This window comes from Crocodylus siamensis, chromosome 2 (genome assembly GCF_052110815.1).
Source record: "Crocodylus siamensis isolate JL-2025a chromosome 2, ASM5211081v1, whole genome shotgun sequence".
NCBI lineage: Eukaryota > Metazoa > Chordata > Crocodylia > Crocodylidae > Crocodylus > Crocodylus siamensis.
The window spans coordinates 283,441,302-283,465,374 of NC_143396.1; the positions used below are offsets into that span (position 1 = coordinate 283,441,302).

At 42.7% G+C, this 24,073-nt stretch overlaps 1 protein-coding gene across 13 annotated transcripts in view; it reads left to right on the plus strand.

The window, feature by feature from the left end:
• The window catches only part of KTN1 (kinectin 1), a 97,505-nt gene that overhangs the window by 34,805 nt on the left and 38,627 nt on the right, over positions 1 to 24,073 (plus strand). For 8 of the 13 annotated variants that reach the window (XM_090034249.1, XM_090034255.1, XM_090034257.1 and 5 more), the window contains exons 4-18: positions 850 to 1,020; positions 4,641 to 4,771; positions 7,426 to 7,542; positions 10,639 to 10,779; positions 13,017 to 13,123; positions 14,617 to 14,749; positions 15,965 to 16,052; positions 16,370 to 16,536; positions 16,963 to 17,031; positions 18,164 to 18,201; positions 19,473 to 19,563; positions 19,862 to 19,930; positions 20,594 to 20,631; positions 20,760 to 20,850; positions 23,155 to 23,223. In XM_090034249.1, coding sequence (XP_089890375.1) covers positions 850 to 1,020; positions 4,641 to 4,771; positions 7,426 to 7,542; positions 10,639 to 10,779; positions 13,017 to 13,123; positions 14,617 to 14,749; positions 15,965 to 16,052; positions 16,370 to 16,536; positions 16,963 to 17,031; positions 18,164 to 18,201; positions 19,473 to 19,563; positions 19,862 to 19,930; positions 20,594 to 20,631; positions 20,760 to 20,850; positions 23,155 to 23,223 — 1,520 coding nt within the window. Of the gene's footprint in view, positions 1 to 843; positions 1,021 to 4,640; positions 4,772 to 7,425; positions 7,543 to 10,638; positions 10,780 to 13,016; positions 13,124 to 14,616; positions 14,750 to 15,964; positions 16,053 to 16,369; positions 16,537 to 16,962; positions 17,032 to 18,163; positions 18,202 to 19,472; positions 19,564 to 19,861; positions 19,931 to 20,593; positions 20,632 to 20,759; positions 20,851 to 23,154; positions 23,224 to 24,073 lie in introns of all 13 variants that reach the window. The other 5 variants (XM_090034250.1, XM_090034248.1, XM_090034252.1 and 2 more) reach the window with 1 other exon arrangement.

Consider the following 24,073-nt stretch of genomic DNA (forward strand, 5'->3'; position numbering starts at 1 on the left):
GTAGGGCTGGGAAGAGCCAGGGGGCTGAGGGACAATGGCCTGGGCAGGGGCAGGACACTGGCCTATCAGGGCTGCTTGGTGCCACAAAGCAGTGGGGGGACAGCCGCAGCTGGACGCACAGTCTGGTGAGTGAAGGTGACAGGGGGAGCTCTGATTCTCCACAATAAAAAAAATCAAATGCCAAAATATATAGGTATTTAGAATTTATTTTATTGTGGTGATTGAGGCACTGGCTTCCAAATTGCTTTAAAATTGTAAACATATCAGTAAAACGTGTTTAACTGATACCTGTTTATACAGTGGTGTTTTCATATTAATCGCAGAAAAACATGATTAAATTGAAATCATGATCAGGGGTTTTAATCGGAGAAGTTGCAGGAGGGTTTTCATCAGAGAATTTGCAATTTTTAAATGGAGAAAACCAGGATCCCTGGTCCTGATGCATTTTACACCTCCTCCAGATATAGGAAATTCTTCATTTTAAACTTCAGTAACACTGAGTGCTCCGTGTTGGAAATGGCTGCAGCAGCCACAAGCCTCACAAAGGTTACATGCGACTCTTATTGAAGTGAAATGAAAGTCAGAATTTATCTGTTCAAGAGCTAAAATGCAATCTTGGCAAATGTAAGTTTAATTAAGCTATTACTTCTGTATGCATTAAAGATACTTTTTAATGAGCTACTTGAAAAAGCTTTGCGTTAACCAGTGCTGCATAATATCAGTAATTCTAGCCGTTCAGGTTTATCAAGTGGACCAAATCTGTGTCTTTGCAGCAGCTCTAGTATGTTTAAGGTTGTAACAAACTACTATTAAAAAGCATTACCCTGTACTGTGGAACTCTAGTTACAGCTTTGGTGGATGAACCTCTTATTCAAGCAACTACTTATATTCCTTTGATGGATAACTCTGAGCTGAACCCTTTGGTGGAGAAAAGAGAAGTGGCTGATTTGGCGAAACAGGATATCAATGAGGGGCTCCAAAAAAGCAGTACTAAGAAACTGAAAAATGAAACAGATAAAGGTAAGCTAACAAAAGCATGGCCTGATCAGCTTTCATTAGGTAGAAATCTGAGCAAAAGGGACTAAAAGATAACTCAACTTAGTGATGTTCTCCAAACAGAGTGGGATTCTTCTTTTGAAAATCAGACGCTGAGCCTCATAATCCTGGGGAGAAAAAACCACCAAGTCCTTCCCCCCTCACTTAAGGAATGGGCCATGTTTTGGGATGTCTTTGTGACTGCAGGGAGCTGGTTTTATACTTCTCTCTATTCTCATCCTTTTAAACAGTAAGAGGCAGTTCCTTTATTGACTCAACTGCATGCTGAGGTCCTTTGTCCCTCCACAAAGAAAGCTTAAGGGAGAACCTGCTCCCTTTCCTACTCCTGTTGTCCTTAACAGTCCAGTCATAAGGCCAACATGCCCTGGATGTCTGTGTGGTTACTTTCTCCTGCAGTAGCCCTTGATCTGTGGCTTGGGAAACCCTCAGGGATTGCTCATGGCCACAGGACATTTATAACATTCACAACTGAGAGTGACGGAGAGTATGAAAGTAGGATGTTGCTTGCAGTGTGCTACTTGCTAATTATAATTGCTCTGTATTGTTGGAATCTGGAACATCTGTGGTAATTTTTAAAGCTGTGATTGTAGGAGTGCCTTAACTGGCTTTAATCTGCTAGCTGAGGAACAAGGAGCAGTGAGCCTGTGGTGACCAAGCCTACAAGGCTGCCCTGGAGCCCTGGGTACATCCTGTGCTGAGGTCTGTGCTGGTATGGCCTCATTGCTATTATGGCTAGGCTCATATGGATTAATTACTCTTCCAGTTACTATATAGATGCATCATAAATGGCTTAATTTTGGAGACAGGCAGTCTGGGGAGGGGCCAGCAAAGCCCATGTTCTGATAGTTGCAGTTGAAAAAGGTCACAGAACAAAGAGATCTCAGCAGCTTGGGCCCAGAGAGGGATTTGTGAATACTGCTCTTCACCCTGTATGTAAACCATCTGGTGATTTGCTCAGAGGATATGGGGGTCCAAAGAGGTGACCAGACCAGCTGTGCCCTAAAAAGTGACCTTCTAATGTGTGGTTGCCTGCAAAAAGAAGGATGTCTAGGAGTCCTAGGCTGAGTTGATGACTCCTAACCCCAGTTTTCTGATCAGATGATTATAGAAAATGAGGGCTGGAAGGGACCTTGCGAGGTCACATCTAGTCCAATCCCCTGCTCACGGCAGGACCATTCCCAACTAGATCATCCCAGCCAAAGCTTTGTCTAGTCGGGTCTTAAACCTCCAAGGATGGAGACCCCACTGTCTCTCTAGGTAACCTATTCCAATGCTTCGCCACCAGCCTCATTAGAGAGTTTTTCCTAATATCCAACCTAAAGTTCCCTTGTTGCAACTTGAGACCATTGTTTCTTGTTCTGTCATTTCTCACCACTGAGAACAGTTCAACTCTAGCCTCTTTTGAGCCCCTCTCCAGGCTGAAGGGTGCTATTAAATCCCCTCTTAGTCTTTTCTTCTCCAAACTAAATAAGCCCAGTTCCCTCAGCCTCTACTCATAGGTCATGTGCCTCAGCCCCTGAACCATTTTTGTTGCCCTCCACTGGACTCTCTACAACTTGTCTACGATTTTTCTGTAGTGGGAGGCCCAAAACTGGACATAGGACTCCAGATGTGGCCTCACCAGTGCAGAATAGAGGGGAACAATTACTTCCAACAATCTTTGGGCTATGCACCTATTAATGTAGCCCAGTATGCTGTTAGCCTTCTTGGCAACAGGCACTGTTGACTTATATTCATCTTATTGTCCACTGTAACCCCCAGGTCCTGTTCTGCAGAGCTGCTGCTTAGTCAGTTGGTCCCCAGCCTGTTACTGGTGCATGGGATTCTTCTGTCCTAAGTGCAGGACTTTGCACTTGTCCCTGTTGAACCTCATGAGATTTTGTTTTGGCCCAATCCTCCAATTTGTATAGGTCACAGTCATTAGACAATACGTTGCATGGCACATCAGCTTCTCTACTTGGTAAATCTTTCAGTATAAAACTGGCGGAATCCCTGAACTATAGCATTGCTCAGCTTTCTTCTTTTAATTTATGCTTCAGGTTCAGAAGGCTGTGTGATACCTGAGGCTGAAAGCCTTTGTCACATCTATTCCTTGTTGTTCATTTGTCTATAATCCTTTCCAAGCAGAAGTAATTGAAATGTGGTTAATTCTCCTGTATCATCTGCACTTGTTCACCTAATTGTGAAACATTTTACTCTTTTAGTTGTAAGCTGCTGGGTTCAGAGACAAGGTTTTCCTGTATTTGTGATGCAGCAAGCACACGTTACTTTGAGCCAAGTTCTTCTCTTCCTGTAAAATCAAAACCTACTTGACTCCTACCAGTCAGATTTGAGTTTTGCTCCATATTAACCCTGACCACAAGCCTTCCTCTCAAGCAGTAGCTAGATTGAGACCATTACTAATGGAGTTATCTGATGAATAGACCAGATTAGTCGGCTACAATTGCTGAGTATCTTTCTCTGGTCTGTTTTACCAAGATTATTCTTTGGTTTGTTCCCTTGCTAGGTAATTTCTGTCAAGCTCTGGTAAAAATTAGTTTCCCAACTACGCTTCATTTGGGCTACTAGTTTAGGAGTGGTTTGGGGATTTTGGGGTTAGTTTGCAATCCTTTTATCCATGTCAGATTTTAAATACTCTGGGTTGGCAATGTGTCTGTATCTCTTACCATTCTTCATGCTGCTTTCCTTGAGTTAATTAGCACTACTGGTTTTGTCTCTTAAGTGTTTTTTTACAGACTAGTATTAGACATGCTAGAAAGTTGTGGTGATTTTTTTTTAAAAATAAAGAAGTTCATACTGTCAGCATATTGTATGTTTTCTAGGCATTCATAAAACAAATATTGTAATGGGATTGTACTTCACTGTTCTCTATCCATATCTAATCTGTTTCTAAACCTCCTCAGTTCAATTCTTGTCAGTTCACACTTTGAAACTGTTTCAGCATTGTCCTAAGTTTCCTCTGCCATGTGCAGAATCATGTGACTTGTTTGGGATCCTTAATTAATTGCATATAATTCATGAAACTCTATTATATTTAGATTTCCCTTTACACTGGAAGAACAAATTAGCCCCTCTGTCTTATAGCATGCTCCCATAGTTATGTGCCATCTTTTCCAGCCTCATGGCTAACCTTGGTTTGTTGCTGGTGACTTTTATTTGCACATCATAAAATATATGTAGTTACAGAGGCAATCAGGACTTGTAGTAGAGATTATATCTATTATTAGACTGACAAGATTTTTGCAAAAAAATTTTTTGCAAAAGTCTTGTTGGTCTAAGAAGATGCCATCTCCACTACAAGTCCTGATTGCCTGTTCGCCTAGACCAGTATGGCTACAACCTGGATACCTGACACATGTAGTTATAGATACCTTTGACTAGAAGTATGTTCCTAGGTGTCAGCTGACCAGTCTATTGCCAAATTTAGATTTTAATAGGTTTCACGGAATACTTCTCACCGTGCTATTTGCTGTTTCAAACGCATTAGATGCAGCACACCTGACACCCCTCCTAATGTCACTTTAGGGCTGTGTAAACCACTGTGCATTGTTGCTGCGTAAACGGCATTCCCATTTTAATTGTAGAAAATGCTGAAGTCAAATTCAAAGACTTTCTCTTGGCTATGAAGAGCATGATCTTTACTGAAGAGGAGGCCCTCTCTGTGGTGGAGCTGCTGAAGGAGAAGTCCACTGTGGTACAGGATGTCTTGCAGAAGGTGAGTCGTCTTTATTGTTAATAAGGAGAGGTCAGCAAGAAAGCTGACAAAGTAACCAGACCAAAGTTGTGACCGGTCTGAATATGGTTCTGTCTGGAAACTCTTGTGTTCCACCTTCAGAAGGTGTATCCCACTCCCCCACTCCCCCCCCCCCCCAATCAATTATTGCTTCCTTTGTGTGTGCAAGACAACTATCAGTTACCAGTACTGGTTAGATGGGCAGATCTTGGACTTTTGCGAGAAGGGTGTTATGTAAAAATGAATTTTGGCCGGCCTGAGAAAATGGTTTGATAAATTGTAGGAGGCGAAACCTACAAAGTGGAGCTACTGCTGCAATGGGGTATTTTTCTGTCTCTGATTATTTTTCTTTAGTGTTTTTTGGGAGAGGTAGGGGGCCAGAGAAGAAAGGGGTTTGTGATGTTATAGGAGGAGATTACACGATAGCTGGATTTGAGCGGGGGGGTAGAAAATGACTTTCTACAAGACTTGGAGATGGGGTTCTCTCTCTTGTGTCTTTTAGGGAGACAGAGAGAAAGCTGTGCTCCTTTCTGATCTGTAGATATTGTGTTTTGAAATGGGGCCAAACTCATCTGCCTTAGCAACTGCACCCCCTTGGCTCTAGACTAGTGCACCATTGCTGTAAGCCTTGAGGATCGCTGATTTGTCCTGGGTCAGAAATGTAATGTAAAAATCAGTGCGCATGGTATTGTCTAATCCCTCAATTACTGGGGACAATTTTTCATTAGTCAGCAGTGTATTCCTGGCTTGTTTTGAGTCACTGAAGCCTGTTGTTATGCCCTTGGGGCCTGACCCTTTTTGTCAGGCATGCCACAAATTAGCCCAGTGTCCATCCTCAGATACCACCCCTATACCCTGTCCCTGTCCATTTAGTTGCTCTGCTGTCTGGTCCCTGTCCTGTGCTCCCTGCTTGATCTGGTGCTCTGCTTTCTGCTTCTGGCCGCTGCATTGTTTGTCCCTTTTCTGGTCTGCCACATGCCGCACACACAGAGTTGTCTGTGTCATTTGTGGTACATGTGCCTTAAGTTGGCCATCCATGCCCTAGTTAATGCAACTGTTTTAGCTGATGTAGAAAAGCAAGGTAATATCTTGAATCATGCTGAAGCAGTATTGTTGTTTTGCTGCCTTGTTGTGCTGGTGGTTCCACTGGCTAATGATACATTGGCTCAAAAGTTTCCTTTTGTAGATTTCCCTTCTGACTTCTTTGAGTGTCAGCTTAATATTTTTTTCATTATGGCGTAAAAGACCAGTTTGGTACCATTCATACTCTTACACTTGACATATAATTTCCCATCAGTCCCCCAAGTAGTTCTGATATCACCTTAAAAAAAATAAAAGCACCCTCCTCTCAGTTCTCTTTCATTTTCTTAATTGCTATAGCTTGCAGCTGTTAAAAAAAAAAGACAAAAAAAAACCCCCAATGCTTTACTTTAAACTCGGTGCACTCCTGTGCCAAGCCCAGTGTATGCCCAGAAGAGCCATTGTGTTAGTTGGACCTGACTCACCCACCGTCTATATAGATTGGGTGTTTTAGTGGGGCTTTTGCTGTTTTATGCAATATCTGATTGAATCAGTTTTAGATAAAAGCGCCAAAAAACCCTGCTGAAATGCCTGATCTATACAGATGCTACAGAGCAGGGTCAAAGTAATGCACTGCTGCTTTTGTTACAGTGGTTTTTTGTTTGTTTTGGGGTTTTTTTAATGCCTGCAAGCAGCCTAAGGTTGACTAACTCTGATTTCCCCCCCCCCCCACCTCTGCCATGTTTTATGGGGTGGGTTGACCAGAACAGAATGGCTTGTAGATAGTGTGAGCATAAAATGAATTGTACGCTAGTAAGATTTTACTAGTATTGTCTCTTTTTAATTTGGCATAATACCTAGTTTGCTTAGTATATGTTTAATTTGACAGAGCCATTCCAAATTTTTGTATTAAGACTTGATTTGTATAGAATCCAACGAAAGTTAAATTTGAGGGTGAAAATGTGAATAGTGTCAAATCAGTTGTGCTTGTGTAAGTGTAAGCATAACGGTGCAAGAATATTATGTATTTATAGAAGAGTTTTTCCTTTTCACTTTACACTCTTCAGATCTGTCCTATGGAGCTTAATAGCTGTGGTCCTCAGACTTAGAGGAAAGCAGGAAATATTACGTCCATCAGTTGATTGAACAAGTGAAGAAAATACTTGCTTTGTGTTACTGAACTAGTATAAATAATTAGCTACCTTTGAGAGAGTATTAATTTATTTTTTACCTTCCTTTCTGCTTTAAATGCAAAATGGACGTGGTTGTTAATGGGAAGCTTTCAAAGAAAACCTGAATCGCCAGTTATTGGACTAAATTTAGATCTTGCCAGGTACACATGCCTGCATGGTGCACTGCAGTACTGTGCAGAGATACCTAAGCTAGCTTGGGTGCCAGAAGCAATATAGCGTGGTCTAATGGAATTTATTGTGGAGGCGTTTTGTAACAGGCTGAGAACCACTTGAAGTTTATAGCCTTGCTAGTACAGAGCAACAAAACAACTGTACAGTAGTGGCTGTTGAATTTCTTACTGGTTTACTATAAGCCTTTTAAAAATCATAATCCAGTTTTTTAAAATTTTGTGCAGAATCTGGCATTTAATCTCTTTCTTGTAGGCTAGTAAAGGAGATTCAGCGGCAATGATGCATCAGCTGCAAGACAAGGACAAGATGCTAGCTGCTATGAAGGAAGAGGCTGCTGTAGCCAGAGAACAATGCAAGCAGCTAACCCAGGTACACGCATCAAAAGGCATACGTGTAGAAATGAAAGAATCTGAACAAAATAATACTTGTGGCACCCTGGTGTGATGGTCACCCTGGTTAATGAGATCTGTATGAGATGCATAGAGGTATGCATATGTTAAGGCACCATCTCGCATTTAGCAATGTAGGTAGTGCACTGGCATTCTATTTTCTAATAGGCTTTTGAGGTATAAATTCAGTATCTTGATTGATGGACCATAATTTTTAAATAAAGGATTAAAAAATGTGTTTCCAAAAAGCCCTCCCCTTAAACAGCCTGTAAGATGCTCAGTGTCAGGTATTATAAATTACAGTGTTAGACACTTCATGGGTCATAGTTTTTTCTTTTGGTCCATTTTTGCACATTTCCAGGGTTGTACATTTTGAGGTGCTGTGGTCAGGGAACTTGCAGGGTTGTTTGTTTTTTTTTACTGGAGGTGAGAATGCAGAAAGCTGAGATACTTGCCTGCTCAGCTCCCTGAGATCACGTTCACTGTTTAAGTCTAGAACAGTTCAGCTGTCTAGAATACTGTTTTCAGGAGACGGTTTCACTTGTTTTAGTAATGACTTTGGGAGGAAGGCAATGTGCAGTCTATCAGCTTTGCATATGGCAAGTAATAGAGGTGCACTGACAGATCGGTCTGATACCGGATTGGTACTGATTATAAAGAAAATTGTCTCTGTCGGATATTGGCCCAATAGGGCCAATAATTCAGCCGATAAATGTCCGTGCTGCACACAGCTGCAGCCAACATGGAGCAGAACTGGCAGTGTGGAGCGCTGACTCCAGCTGGTGAGTAGGGAGGGAAAGGGGTGTTGGGGGGCACAGATCAATGCCCCTGCAGTGAGGAGGGGGCAGAGGCAGGTGCTGCCCAGGTGAGGCAGGGTGGGACACAGGACGTGGGATGGAGGCACGGCTCCTGCCACTGCTTGCACCCTGGGAGGGTTGGGGTGGGGTGTGTGTGCTGGGTTCAGAGCGGGCTCCAGCGGCACTGGAAGGAGGGGCTGCAGCCATCCCAGATTTCACTGCAGCTCTGCTCCCAGCCCCACGCCACCCCAGCTGAACACCTTGCCTCCACCCAGGCACCAGGAAAAGCTGCGGCTGCACCAGCGGCTGGATAGTGGGGCAGGGCTAGGAGTGGAGCTGTGGCAAAATTTCGGAGTGGCTTCACCTTCCTCCCAGCACCACGAGCCCAACCTCTGGCGAGATGAGCCCTGTGCAATGCCGGCTTCACCCTGCAGCTGCAGCCAACCCCATGCTGCGCAGATCTGGGAGCACATGCGCCCCCCTTCCTGCCCCCCTGGTGTGCAAGCAGTGGCAGGAGCTCCCCCACCCCGTGAGCCGTGCCTCCGTCCCATGGCCGGCCCACCCCAACTGGGCAGCACCTACCCCTGGCCCACTCCCTCACCATGGGGTCATTAATTTGCCCCCCATGGCCCTTCCCTTCCCGTTCCCCTTCCACCATGACACTTAGCACCTGGAGGTAGCTGTATTGAATATTGGATTGGTATTGGCCAATATGCCTCCTTAAATATCAGCTATTGGTATCAGCCCCCCAAATCTTTATCTGTGCATCCCTATCAAGTAACAATGCAGGTGACTGGAACAAATGAAAGAAGAGGCTGCCAGGAGGGAGGATAAAAGCCTGAGATGACGTGAGTACGGACAAGGAATTTAATATGATGGATGGAATTTAGGCAGGCGCAGGAGAAGTCAAGAAGCTCAGGAGTTGTGGTGGAGTCGGTGCTGGAGAAGGGGAAGCTAGCTGTGAGGCATCCAGTGCAAGCTACTAGGGGGGCATTTATTTGTAAGGTTGCACAGAGGGTGTAGAGAGTAGCTCCTACACAGCTGAGGACTATAAATGTCTAGTAATAAACAAGGAAGGGGGCTACTGAGGATATTAGCTCGGCACAGTGCTGTAGCAGTGAAGTTTGGCACCCGGGGCAAAGCCCATAGTGGCAGCCCACCCTCACCCCACGCACAGATCCAGGGGGCGCATGCCTTCCTCCTCCCCACCCCCAAGTGCTTGCCTGGGAGTGCAAGCAGTGGTGGGAGCTGCCCTTCCCTTGTCCCTGCACCCCCCCCCCAAAAGTGCCGCTTGCGGCTCTGTCCCACACCCTGCCCCTTCACTTTGGCACCCTGGCCAGCCTCCTCGCTTGGGTGCCCCTTTTGTTACGGCACTGGCAAGGCAGAATGAAAGGAAAGAGCAAATGATGGAAAACATTAAAGGAGCAGTCAGAAAGGTTGAAAAGACTGCAGAAGAGCACAGTAACTCAAATACAAGGGGGACTGAGAAACCAGCAGGGTAGAATGGTAGTGACTGGTGGAGGATTAGAAGACTTGAGGTGACTGTCACCTCGGTTTAGAAAAAGGAGCTTGCGCCCACTGCTGCTGTTGACACAAGTCCAATCCAAGTACTCATCTGATAATGCTTTAAGCTGCCTGCGCTGCACTGTGACTCCCCACTTATACTATTTGGCCTTATAAATAACACAGTGGTTATAGATTAACTTGCTTCTTGAGAGTTAAAGCTGTAATATGTGATGTAATGCTGAAGGTATGTACTGAAGCCCCCTGGCTTGTGGGGGGTTATTGGCATTTGGCTGAACTTCATTTTCACTTTCAGCTCATCTGTAATATACAACATATTTGATCAGAAATGCATTATAGGTTTCTAGCAATCCTATAGCTGAGCTCTCCTGTTTCAGTTCAGAGCAAAATTATATTCTGCTCTTAGTTATACCTGTACAATTTAGTTAATCGCTGTCGGACTATGTGCATAGAATGGAGAGAAGAATTTGACCAAGTGTAATAAAAGTATTGCTCTAGTTACTCTGAAATAATAATAGTAATAATTAAAAAACTCTTGTTTTCATTGTAAAGCCCAATTTAATTAAAAATTGAAATTTGTGTTGCTGCTAAATTCTTACAAAACTACTGAAAAGGCCATGTTGATTGCTTGACTACTGCTATAGTAAAGAATGCTGATTTGTTCTAGTTTGATTAATTAATAATGTATAGCCTGCTGATCTTTAGGAGGTTGCAGGAAGGGGGACATTACTTATACTTTTTTTTTCCTTCCAAAGGAGCTTGTCACGGAGAAGGAGAGAAACAATTTGGTTACAGCTAAGATGAGAGAGCGTATCAACACGCTAGAAAAGGAACATGGTACTTTTCAGAGTAAAATGCATGTTGGCTATCAAGAAGCCCAGCAGATGAAGATAAAGGTGCATTTTCACCAAAATTGTTCGGATTTGAGTTCAAGTGCAAATTAGCTAGTGCTGAGAGCGTGCTTTAGTAGAGAGTGTAGCACTGGTTGGGTGATACAGAAATGAAAGCATCATATTCTAGCCAGAATCTCTAGCAGTTTGTGGGGGCAAATCTGATTAATGCTATGTAGGGCTAAAGACAGGCAATGAAAGCCTCCTGCTTCCTGGGATATGCCAAGTCTTTTCTTAATGGCTGCAATAACACTCCAACCCTCCTATTTCTGTTTTGTCATTTCCCTCTTCTCCAAATGAGCGATGGTAGGCAGCTTGTCTACGGTCTGCTTACTCACTTTGACGCTTTCTGTTGTCTACTGTTAAAGTTTAAGGTGCAAAGTATAGCTCTATTCGCCAGATTCAGAAAAATGGCCCTTATAACTGTAACAGCACTGTGAGCCACTCACTGCTGAATGACATACCAGATGCAAAGTGGTCTTTAAAACTGAATGCGTTACAGAATAGGGAGGTTAGGAGATGCATATATTTATATAGTAAAATAGCACCGACTAGCAAAGCACTTGACTGAGAATTGTGAAGGCCTAACTCTACCATAGGATTGTCTTATCCAGACCCTCTGCTCTGTCCTTAATTTATATTATCACTGCAAGCTAAGAAAAGTTTTAGCTTCATCAAAATTGGAGGCAAAGTAAGTCGCATTAAAGTTGGTATAAGCTTTTTAGGGCAAAGTATGGTTGGATTTATACCAATTGATTTAAACATTCATTTCTAGCAATTATTCTGTTTACCTAACACTGCCTCCCCCTCCACCAGAGCTACAGACATTTTAAGCTTAACAAATATATATATATATATATATATATATATATATATATATATATATATATATATATTATGCTTATTCATTATTTCTCTTCAGAGAGCAGATTCTCTCAGGTTTGGGTGCAAAAAACCACTCTCCAGGGCTAGAGGCTGTTGCTATATTGGTATTGGTACTCAAGAGGTTCCTGAATCTGGGTGTGGTGGGGGAACTATTTGGACACTGTGGTAGTAGCTTCTGATGATCTGCACCTAGAAACAGAAACTGGAAGAGTGAATATAAATGCAACCTTTTTCTGTTCCTGATGTTCCAGATATGTGCCCCCTGCTTGGTATCCTTTGCGAATCAGACTGCAGGAAAGGGGATGCCAGTTTGGCTGGCAGTGACTGTCAGGACTTCTGGTTACCTGCAGGGATTTTTTGGTGGGCTCTGTTTTCCATGGGACCGTTAGAGTTGTACATCATAAAAAAAAAACCAACAACTTGGCATCTATGTCAGTGCTGTTCTCCCATAGTTTCTGGTCCTTTCCATCTCAGCTGTTGGACAAACACTTAAACACTTTTTTGTAAACAGAATCCTCATTGATGAATTAGTTATCTGATGTAACTAGGTCCTGGAAACAGTGTCAGCTGTCTGTAAAAGACTGATACCAATAGAGGAGGAAAGAGAATATTTAAGTTGCGTGTGTTGCAGGGTTTTGGATCAAGCTAGTAGCTTGCAGCAGCCAGACCTCCTGTCATCTGATCCATGGCGTCTCATTCTTAAATGCTGAATCATGCCTCCTGAGTTTCATTTTAAATAATCAAGGCAGCTGTGTCAGTTTGACTCTGTTCAGGCTGCAGTAAAATTTCACCATTGCCTAAATAAGAGATCTGGCTCATAAACTAGCTTTCTTTGCATCTCAACTAGATAAGAATCTTGGAAATGAAGACCCAATTCAAGCCATTTTAATGTACTGGAGTTTGCACACACTGTCCACGCACCAGAGATTCACACTCTGTTTTCCTTCTGGCTTTAAACCTCTCTGCCTACTTTCTGTTTTGAAATAATTTGTCATGACGTTTGTACAAAATCCTACTGTAAAAGGAGTTTAGAACATCTTTGTATTAGGCAGTCACACAACCAAGAACGCTCAGTTTTTCTATGAGAGTGGTCCATGCATTCCAGTGGTTATGCTGGTATGTGAGACAAATGCTGTTCTTGGTTCAGCCCAGCGGATCTAAGTCAGTGGGGTCATGGGGTATGTGTTGCAAAATCTAGGAGCTCTCCAAATAAGTTTTCTTTCCTTAAGACCATGGTCATTTTTTTTTTTTTTATTACACTATAGCCATTCTTTAAAAAAGTTATTTTTTTGAACTGTGGGGGGGGGGGGGAAATGTTACAATATTAATTGATTTCCTTCCCCCCCTTCCCCTTCCAGTTCCAGCAACTTCGTGAGCAGATGGAGGCTGAGATAAGCCACCTGAAACAAGAAAATGGTATCCTGAGAGATGCTGTCAGTACTTCTACCAACCAAATGGAAAGCAAGTATGTCGTCAGCTCCCTGGAGCTACCTTTTTGGATTTTTAAACGTGAGGCTTCCCTTGAAGAATTGTTCTGGCCACCACACTTTCATTTTAAGTTGCCACTGAATGATAAATTATACTGGCGTTCGTCTCCAGAATCAGGACTTTTATGTGGGTGTGTACTGATGGTCTAGGAGTGCCTATTCTGATACTTAGAGGACAAAGCACATAGCTCACGGTTTTTAGAAGCGATTAATGAGTTTGCATCCATTTGAGACCCTGTAAAGGGTCCTGTTTTTCTTTTTCTGAAGGATGGTTACTTAGGACTTTCTGAAAAGCCGTTCCCTCAAGGTGTTTCAAATTGAAAACCCACATCACCTGGTTACTTTTGACAGTCTGGACCATAAATTCTTGGTCACCTAAGAAAATGCCCCAGAAGTTAACTGCAGACTGCTATTGTGCTTCTTTGCCTGGTTCTCTGTTGATATCTTCCTGTAGGTTTTCACAGCCTGAAACGCCCTGTCTTCAGATAGCCTGTGAATGGTTATTGCCCCTGAGATCCTAGGAATGCCTTTGTCTGTAGTTTTTGTCATGCCATATTACCTTGTTTTAGTGATCTGTCAGATTATTGGAGAGGTTGTAGAATCTCTGTCCTTGGAGGTTTTTAAAGACCCAGCTAGATAGAGCCTTGGGGGATGGTCCTCCTTTGAGCAGGGGGTTGGACTTGCATAACCTCCTGAGGTTTCTTCCAGCCCTAAGCTTCTATCTATTCTGGGGATCTGGAATATAACCTGATGCAAAGGTAACAAGGATATAAAGCTACAAAAGCAGAAACTTTGGGGTAAAGGCTGTCACTTCCCTGAGTGTCCCTTCAGATCTGGCAGTAGAGGAGTGTTGCTTACAAAACCTTGAACTCTGGTGCAAGCATCACCAGCAGATAATGAGAATGCTGGATGACCTGCCTCTCAAGTAAGAGGAAGTATAAACATGTTTGGTGTCTGACAGATGATATGCAGCTAAAGCACTGTTCCTGTATGTTGAGAAGCTGAAATACTTCTGGACTTAAATCCTCTTTTACTGGGGTATCATGCTGGGTTAAATGATAACTATAAATAATAGGTGGCACAATGTGATATCTGGAGGCTTTCTAAGAGGAGTGACCAGCAGAGTCATTCCATCTCCTAAGTTATGTCCTGCCCAGTGGAGAAATGTTAATTCTATTGCAGTGCCACTCTATGGTCCAAATAAAGCTACAAGCAGGGCTCTGTTGTGCTACAGGTACCCAGGCACCTGGGACAGGGTATATACAGCTCATGGCCCCAGCAACTTACGCACTTGTTTTCCATATGCATAATTTCCAAAGATGCTAACTGGGGTTACTGCTTTTTGAGATGCCAGTGAATGTTGTCCCATTCCAGTGCTTTAGCAGTCAGACTTGTTGATATTTGAGTGCCTGCCAATATTGCACTGTTGCTTGAAACCTTGAAAGAGTGCATAAAAATTCTTATTTTTTAGGCAGTCTGCTGAGCTGAACAAACTGCGCCAGGAGTATGCCAGGCTTGTAAATGAACTGGGGGAGAAGAACAATAAATTGCAGCAAGAGGAACTCCAAAAGAAGAATGCTGAGCAAGCAGTCGCTCAGCTCAAGGTGATTTCATTTTCTTCTGCCCCTCTGGTTTTGCCGTGCCCTTAATTCTGCCTGTAGTTTTCTGAATGGGAATGCTCTCTGAGACTTCACAGTAAAGTAGCTGTAGTGGCTGAGGGGAGGAAAAATGAAAAGCAAGATTTGGTTGGTAACAATACCTTGTTTGGAGCCAATCTGTGGAAGGGTAAGTTGTGTTTGTGGCTAGCATATGGTTATGGCCCCACTAATATAGTTAGTCCAGTAAAAGATGCTTGCCGAACAAACCTTGCTTCTGAAACTTTGAGGAGTGAAAAATAGGACGCTTCAATTTTTGTCAAATTAAGTTAAAATTGTCCCTAAAACAATGATAGCCTATAAGAGAGTAAACACAGGAGAGGGGTTTTAACTTTTTTTTCTGTCCATTGCAAGCTTGGCTTTTGCTGCTTCCTCTCTAGGTGAAAATTCAAGCACTTCCATATTTTTTTCTGAACTACAATACTCGTATAGTAAAATACGTTTATAGCAAAATATATTCTTAACTTGTATTGCTGAACATTGCTGAAATAGTATCTGCAATAATTGAAAGCTCTGCCCTTGGCTGAATCATGCATTGGTTAAATGTCCTTTTGTTCTTCATATATAAATTGAAAAAAAAATGCTGTATTGGTTAAATGGGTAAGATTCTGGCTTTGTTTTTACCTCTTGTTACTGACATAGTGAGAGCTCCTTTCTTCCAGGTACCTTCAGCTTTTCCTATTGAAAATTTGTCTGTGAAGGTACAAACTCAAAACTTGTTTCCAAAAAATAATTTGGAAAGGAGATTTCTCTCATTAGCCGTACCCAGGTGTATCTCTCACTAGAGAGGTGCCTGTAGAGCTGGATCAAATTGCAGTTAATGTCAGTCTGTAGAAGATCTGGCCACTTCAGATTCTGATTGGCATTCCTAACCGTGTAATGGGAAGTGGTATCTTTTTAGCTGTAAAAATCCATCTGCTAGTGGCCTGTAGTTTGTGTTGTCTGGACTTTGCTTGAGAAATTAGACCAGGTTTTCCATTGAGGTGAGGCTTATTGGGATTAAATGGCTCCAATGTGACATGGCTTTCAGTGGGAGTGGCAGGTTCTGCCATCCACAGGATAAGGTTTTAGAAAGGACACTAAAGAGTAGGGATATGCTCTTAAACATATCCCAAAGACTGAACACCAACCCTTGTTTTCTAACCCCAAACTTTAAAATCTAAGGTCCAACAGCAGGAAGCTGAGAGAAGATGGGAGGAAATCCAGACCTTTCTCAGGAAAAGAACAGCAGAGCATGAAGCAGCACAACAAGGTGAGAGAGAACTTTTTTCTCCAGATCCTAGGTATACTGTGTTTCATCTTTCCAAAGTGTACAAAGGACGTTCTTGATATATTGGACAGATAAGTTAGACTGTGTAGGAAAATGTAAAGGAAAGACTTCAGAAATACCCCTTCTTATGCCGTAGGAAGATAGTATGTTTTAACGTGACAGTAATAATGATGGCTGTTTTAAACACGAGGAGTAAATAAGTTATGCCTCCGCTGAAACGGAAGTCTTCTAATTAATTTTCTCTCTTCCTCCCTCCCCAAATTATGCATTTCATCACAGTTTTTATTTTTATGCCATAGATGTGCAGAATAAGCTTGTGGCCAAAGACAATGAAATCCAGAGCTTACACAGTAAGCTCACAGATACAATGGTGTCTAAACAGCAGCTGGAGCAAAGGATGCTGCAGTTAATGGAGGCTGAACAGAAGAGAGTCACTGCAGAGGAGTCTATGCAAATGCAGGTTCAGGTATTGCAGTAGCATGTGACTTTTTCCCCCCCTCCTTCACACACAACAAGGCACAGTGATATTTAATGCTGCTTTAACAGAGCGTTGTAGCTGAATACAAGCATGAATATACTTTGTTCCAGACTATCATTTCACAACTCAGTGTGATATTTTGATGATATATTGGTTTCCATAAAGCTTGCTGCTGTGTGGTTTAGAGAAGCAGGGAACATTTTTATGTTGCATGTTGACATTCCCTGCCATTCTGTAGCTTCACCCAATATTATTCAGACTTGGTAATTAGAAAAATATTATTATTGAGCAGTGAGTCTCAGGTGTAAAATCCTGATGCCCAACTTTCTAAAACCTCCTGGTTAATCACTGCTCAGGGGCTCTTCACCAGTGGCAGATATAAACCTGCTTTTCTTTGTGTCTGTCTTTCCCAAGGAGCTGTTGGAGCAGAACGAGGCTTTGAAAACTCAGCTTCAAAAGTTTCATTCACAAATGGCAGCCCAGGTACACCCCCTTGTAAGATTTTTTTTCAGGTTTGCAATCTTAAATGGGAAATGTTCTTTAAAAAGCCAGTTAACATGTGAAAACAGTACCTACAATATAGCAAGTACACTTTAAGGAGTCTGAAGAACAGTATGACAAAATATATTGTAGCTATATAGCTCAGGAGTGTCGCATTCATTTTGACGCTGCTGACATTAGAGAGGCAAAAAATCAGTTCTGTACTATTTAGTTGGGAGGCGAGGAAACGTATGTGTGGGGGTGATTGTCTTTCGGTGAGTACTGGGATTAGGGGCTAGGAGAAACTGGATGAGAAGAGTCTATGGTACTTGACGCAGAGATATGAGAGCCTTTTCAGTTAGAGGTATGTGGTGACTCTGCAGCAGCATTTGCTCTAAGCTGTGTGGCCATGCAGGCGTGCCTGGTAGTGCAGCATGAGCACACCTGTGCGACTGCACACCACACAGTTTAGGGGGAGCGCTGCTCTGCAGTATGAATCCAGTCTACCCTCAAATGGAATGCAGAACACTTTGGAAAAGGTCTTGACACCCCTTGCTTGGTGTATTGATAATGAGCAAGTCTGCTCTGTTGAGATGACTGTCAGGGAGCAGACTCAATGCAGTGCACCTCTTTGTCTTCAGACAACTGAGAAATCTCTTGGTTGGCTGTTCATGTGCCAGCATGGATAGATGTTAGCTAGAGAAAAACATCCTCTGCTCTCCTCATACCATTCATTCCTACATCACATCTATCAAACAAAGCTGCTGTTAATATAGAATACACTGCAGAGTGCATTACATTCTGAAAGCGGCCAGTTGAATATCTCTTAGTGCACTATGTCTGTAAGAGCCTTTACTATGAGGAGTATTTGCTGCTTATTTCACATTCTGATTTTCACTAGTGTCCAACAAGAGTTCTGCTTTCCACTGAAGATGCCTTGGCTTCTGGGCCCAATGTAGTCAGGGACTTAATATGCGTTTACACTATTTCATATTTCCTTTTGCCAGGAATTTTTTATGATTGACAATGTCAGTTTATAATATCTTTAAATTAAAGTCCAGCAGATGCTGTTCCTGGCTCAGTGTAGACAAGGGTTTGGCTTTACTTTCAGCTATTTTTTTCCCTCCTTCTACAGACCTCTGCTTCAGTCCTGGCAGAAGAACTACACAAAGTGTAAGGATTCATTTCCTCATGTGTTTATGAAGGTTGCTGGCTTTATTGCCTGCCCTGTGTGTACACACTCTTCTTAAATGTGAGCTGGCTACATAGGAAAGAGACTCCTTAAGGAAATGCTGTTACATAGTGGTTTAAAAAACCCCCAAACCTGCATTGTGTGATTCTCTTAGAAGCTGGGAAACCTCTTCCTCCCGGATTTCCCCTCCCTGGACCACCCCACCCCTGACTTGGAGTGTGTTGTATGCTGCTCTGTCTGTTACTCAGAAGTGAATGCTTCTTTTCTTATTTGCTTTTGGTTGTATGCAAAGAGCAGTGCAGCGTGCAGGAATGTGTGCGTCTGTCAGAGTCAGTAGTTGGGCTGAGCCCTGGTGCTAGATCTGCTCCATTTTGGGGGAGGGGACAGAGTGGTTATAATGCCCATCTTTTACCTTTTTTGATGAGCCTATAGCATGGGTCAGCAACCTATGGGCCACAGGCTGGATATAGCTCATAGAACCATTGTATCTGGCCTGCAGATATGTGGCTTTAGCACAGAGTTGGACAAAATGTGGCCCGGGGACCGGATGCACCCCGCCAAACCATTCTAGCTGGCCCACAAGGCCCTTAAAATATTTAGAAAATTAATATTAATCTGCCCTGGGCTGCCTGTCATGTGGCCCTCAATGGCTTGTGGAAACTCAGTAAGTGGTCCTCTGCCCAAAATAATTGCCCGTCTCTGCTTTAGCAGGTGGCTTTCGCCACTTCCACCACAGGGACAAGTGGTAGCTGGTGGGTGGGTCCTAGCATCTGACTACCTGCCCACCCTGGGGTGAATCGTTCTGGCCTGCAGCCAGAAAAGGTTGATTTCCCCTGGCCTAGAGGATTTAAAATCCCAATGGGAAGCCCTTGATGTCCAAAACCATGGTGTTAACAGGAATAACTTTAGCAGGCCAGAGCTTGGACTGGTATACTTTCCCTTTTTATAATTATAGAGACCTCAGGGGTCAAGTAGTTCAACCCTTGCACAGATGGGGGATTTGCTGGCCTTAAACTCTCCCAGAGAGGTGCCCATTGAGCCACTTCTTGAAAACCTCCAGCAGAGGACCTTGAAAACCTCCTGGGCAGCTTGTTCCATTTGTCCTACAGCTCTGACAGTTAGGAAATTTCCCCTGAGATTTAATCTGCATCTGCCTTGCTGCAGCTTGAATCAATAAGTGCAGCTTAATGCTTAAACATAGTTTTTTCTAACATGTCTTATTACAAATTATTGTTATGGTTTGTTTATACAGAGTTTCAGAGAAGGACAAACAGATAAAGCAGATGGAGGAGACGTTGGCTAATGAACATGCCAGTTTAACTAGCAAGGAAGAGGAGTTCAAGGTAAAGCATACACATTAAAGAAAGACTGCAAAGCAAGCTTGTTGGAGGCTCTGATCTTGGATTGGAACTCCATAGGCCAGATCTTTGCATCCACTACCACAGGAGTAGGAGTTCCTACCTGATGGTAGGAATAGGATCCAAGTTTGCTGCAAGGTGATGGTAAAGTCGGAGAGGGTTGGAGAGGTTTTCTTGATGAAAATGGGAAACTCTAAGGAAAACATTGAGAGGTGCTTACAGGGACAAACTTGGAGTGCGATCCATATTTAAAAAGCAGATATATTGGTTCTTTCCTCTTCAGGCTGTGCAGAATATGAATTTATCCCTGAAAACAGAAGTGCAGAAGTTACAGGCTCTGACAAATGAACAGGTAAGCAGTGCTTAATGACCATGTTCTGCCATGCTCATGCTGAGTCGTACCTTAATTTGCAAGTAGAGCAGCTGATTCCTATCAGACTTCTAGAGTAGCTTTATTGAAATATAAAGGTTACCAAACTGGGCAACTCAGTGATAAATTCTGCGAAACGTAGTATCTGAGGAAATCCCTTTTAATTGTGTTCATTTTTTAAATCTGATTTAATAACCCAGTAGAGTAAATTGCTTCTTTCTAAAGATTCATTTAAATCTTCAAAGGTATCCTTCCAAGATGCTGTCAGCAGTAGTGAATGACATTCCTATGACTTGCATGAATCAATCTATGACAAACATCATCTTTCCCTGTGCAGTTATAGGAAATTTGGCCCTTAACATTTCAGTCCATGGTCACTGTTTTCTTTCTGTGTATTTAATTATTACTCGAACAGCCATAGGAAATGGTAGAATACCATTGAGAATTACCAGTTGTTGAATGAGTAAATGTGAAACGTGTGAGCATACAGCCTGTGAATATGGCATGACCCATTTACTTGCACTTGAGGCTGATGTACTGGGAGAACTTGTAAAAATGACTTGCTCCTGCTTTTTAATATGGGAGAATGTAGTTGATTGAATCATGTGATGCATGTTAAGACTACTTAATCCTCTTTCTATGTAGGCTGCTGCTGCCCATGAACTGGAAAGGATGCAGAAAAGGTAAATAAAATAAATCCAATGTTGGGTAAACAACTTCTAGTGCTTCTCTCTTTTTAAACTTGTTTGAATCAAGGCTTCTTGTAAGTACATGAGAGAGAAGAAAGCATTTTTAACTGTTTTTGTCTCAGTTTTCATATGAAAGATGACAAAATAAGAACACTTGAAGAGCAGCTACAAGAAGACCTTGCTCAGATTACAAACACAAAAGAAGAATTTAAGGTACTGTGCACAGCGGCTATTATGCTTATTTTCAATACATTTTTTAGATTTTTGAGATTCTGGTTCATAGCCATGCATTAATCTGTGGAGTGGAGCCACACACATGCTTTCAAAAGCTAAGGCTGGATTAGAATATATAATGCTGTGATGGTGCTGTTGATGGAGTAAAGCTGTGCAATTGGAGTAAATACGTGTTTTAAGCCATTTTAAATGCATTTGTTACGAGTCAGAAGTCTAGCGTCTCCAATGAAATCTGTAAAGAGGAAGTTGTTTAGTTTTTCTGTGCTTCCCATTTTAAATGTAAACTGATGAACCCTGATTTGTGTGCATTTATTATTGAGATTATCAAGTCATTAGATCACAGGCAAATATTTTAACTTTTTTTCTTATCTATATGTAAAAATGCCTGGTTGAGGTCTTTTTTTTGTGGGGGGGATAAGGGGAGAGTTGTTTTTAATTTTAAAAAAAAGTTTGTGGTGGCGTAAGAGCTAAGCTGTTTAAAGATATCGCTATGACATGTGAATGCCTCCATGAAGAGCTATTTTGTTTTTATATTGTGTACACAGGAGAAAAACAAAAGCAAACCCCCTCCAACATCCCTTGTTTCTGAATTTGGTTGGCTACAAAGCAGGGTTTTGAAGCTACCGTCTTTATAGACAGCTCCTTCTGCATAGGATAGTGTTCTTGGTTCCTGTTTCTGAGCAGAATTGTTACCAGCACTCACCCTAGCATTGCTCATGGAGGAGGGAATGGTGCTGGGCATTCCAGTCTCAAGCAGCTCTTTCAAATAGTTTAAAATAAATTACTTTGAAATAATTAGTCTAAAATAAATTAACTTTTAATCACTTCCCTGGAGTTCCCTGCTGGTGGTGTTCCCCTCCTGTCTAAACTTGCTTGTGAAGGTCTGAGGCAGGTAGACTTTTTTGGAATATTTTGAAGTCCCAAACATATCTTTAAGGAGTGTGAAAGTGGCTAGCAAAAGCGGGGGATCTAAAGTAGGATCCAAAACATGACTTTTAGCTTGAAAGTCCATGCTGCTGGTGAGCAGTCCTTGTTTCTGCTTGGTTTGGCACATATGACTAGGTAGGCAAATTATGGACAAATGGTTGTAAAATGTGTTCAAGCTTTGATAAACTAGTGACCTCCAAAAAGGCCTCTCGGAGTGTTTTGTCTAGGCTGAATGAGGCTTTAGGGGTGACTTGGTTTCCTGCCAGTACCAGTGTCACTAATACAGTAGAACCAGACCCACTTTGTTCACAGTAGGTTGCCGAATTAAAGATGAGTGGCTTGGCCTATATGCAGCTTTTATTTCAAGGGCACCACTTCTCCACTCAGTTGGATACTGCTGCAGTCATGCGCAGCTGCTTGCTGTGGCTTTGTCTGCTCCTGGATACCTCACAAATCCCTCATCATTGCAGGAGGGTAAGAAATCAAACCCTGGGGAGTGTCTGGGTTCTGCTGTAATGGCCCAGAAAATAAAAACCTTAAAGTGCCATTTATCTTCTGACTCTGTCTTTAAACCAAAGGCTTCTTTTACTGTTTTGCTCATCCTAATCAAACGGACGTGTGAACCTTCAACAGCACGAAGCTGGTTCCAGGATCTAGGAAAGTTCAAGAGTCTACACAGCAATCTTTTAACTGATGGAGATAAGGATGCTTTCTAGAAGCCAGCGTTGCTGAAATCACAGTGCAGCCTAGAGCATTCTTCCAGAGGTCTCGATTTGCCAGTTATGATAGAGCTGTCTCTCTGCCAGGCTCTTGAGAGAAACTAGTTTATTGCCTCAGTGAATCTCCAAGGCAGCTGTGTTTTGCAGACATCTACTTCAACAGCTGGAGAGTGCAGTAGACTGCAGCCGTAGCTCTCTTCCTTGGGATGCCAGGTGCTGGGTGTTTATAAATATTTAGCTTGCACAGGCTGGTGAGGCAACGCTGGCATGCTTGCTTCCTTGAATAACTGTTTTGCTCATCAGAAGTAGCTTGAGATGGCACAGAGGAGGAGGTTGCTTTTGGAAGAAGACTGGATTTCACTGTATCATGTACAAGGGACAGTAAGATCCACATGCACACATGGGATATTAATAGCTCTTGACTGCCTGAGAGACAAGTCTTAATATTCAGAGAAAGCTTAAAAAAAAAAAAAAGAGGAGGAGGGAAACGCAACTTTTTTGCATTCTCCTTTGTGCGCTTAGCAGCCCCTGCCACAAGTTCCCTCCTTAAAATGAACCACATGGTTCATGTTGGGGAAGTGAAAAGCGTTGCATGTGCAGTTCTGACCTGACAGCTTGCTATTTCCTTCTCTTCCAGGCTGTGAAGGAGAAAAACAAAGCTTTGCAGCTGGAAATGCAGAAGCTACAGGTTCTCTTATCTGAGCAGGTACAGTCTATACACTCCACGGCTTATTTAATAGCTGCTCTTCAGTACTTTTGTTGCAATTGGCAGTACTCCCTAGAATAGATGAGCACTGTGGTGTTGAAAAGTCATCACCGTGACCCTTAGCTCTTAGGGCTGTAGTTCCACTGCTGTACGAGGGAAGGCCCTTTCTGCCCAAGCCCTGTGAGCATGAGCAACAGTGTTTCAGTCTAGAAATCCCATGGAAAGATGCTCAGAGAGAGGCTTCCTGCTCCCCTACAGACCAGTCTCTTGCCTTTTCTCAGCTCTGTCATTTTTGGCAAGTCAGGAAAAAAGTACACAAGTCAGTGATTGCCTGTAGAAAACATCGCTAAAGAAAATAATTTGACACATTCGTCGCAGGCCTTGCTCTTTCTACTCCAAAACAGTTTTGCCGTGGCCACTGTTGTTGTGACATGTTGCTTTCTAGAGCTGGCCAGGCAACTTGCTGACACTTTTTTTTCCCACCCCCCCAGAACCCTTTGATTCATCAAAACCTAAATTTGTGTGTGGGAATCTAATAGTACTAACAAGTCTTTCACTGGTTGAAAGGGACCCCCATGATTAATGAATAGTTTGGTGGTTGAAGCAGTTCCATGATCCAGAGGAGGGGGCAAGAGAGCTGGCCAGGAAATGACTTTTCGACTCGCAAATAATTAGGAAATTCACAATTTTTTTCTGTTACATAAGGAGACAAAACAGGCAGTCTGTTATGGAGCACTGTTGAGAGGAGATGGGCACTCTCACTTCCCTCAATATTCTGTTTGATTAAGGTACTCCTCTGGGATGTGGGCGAACTGCATCCCAGGCTCTGCCATTTAACTCCCACTGAAGA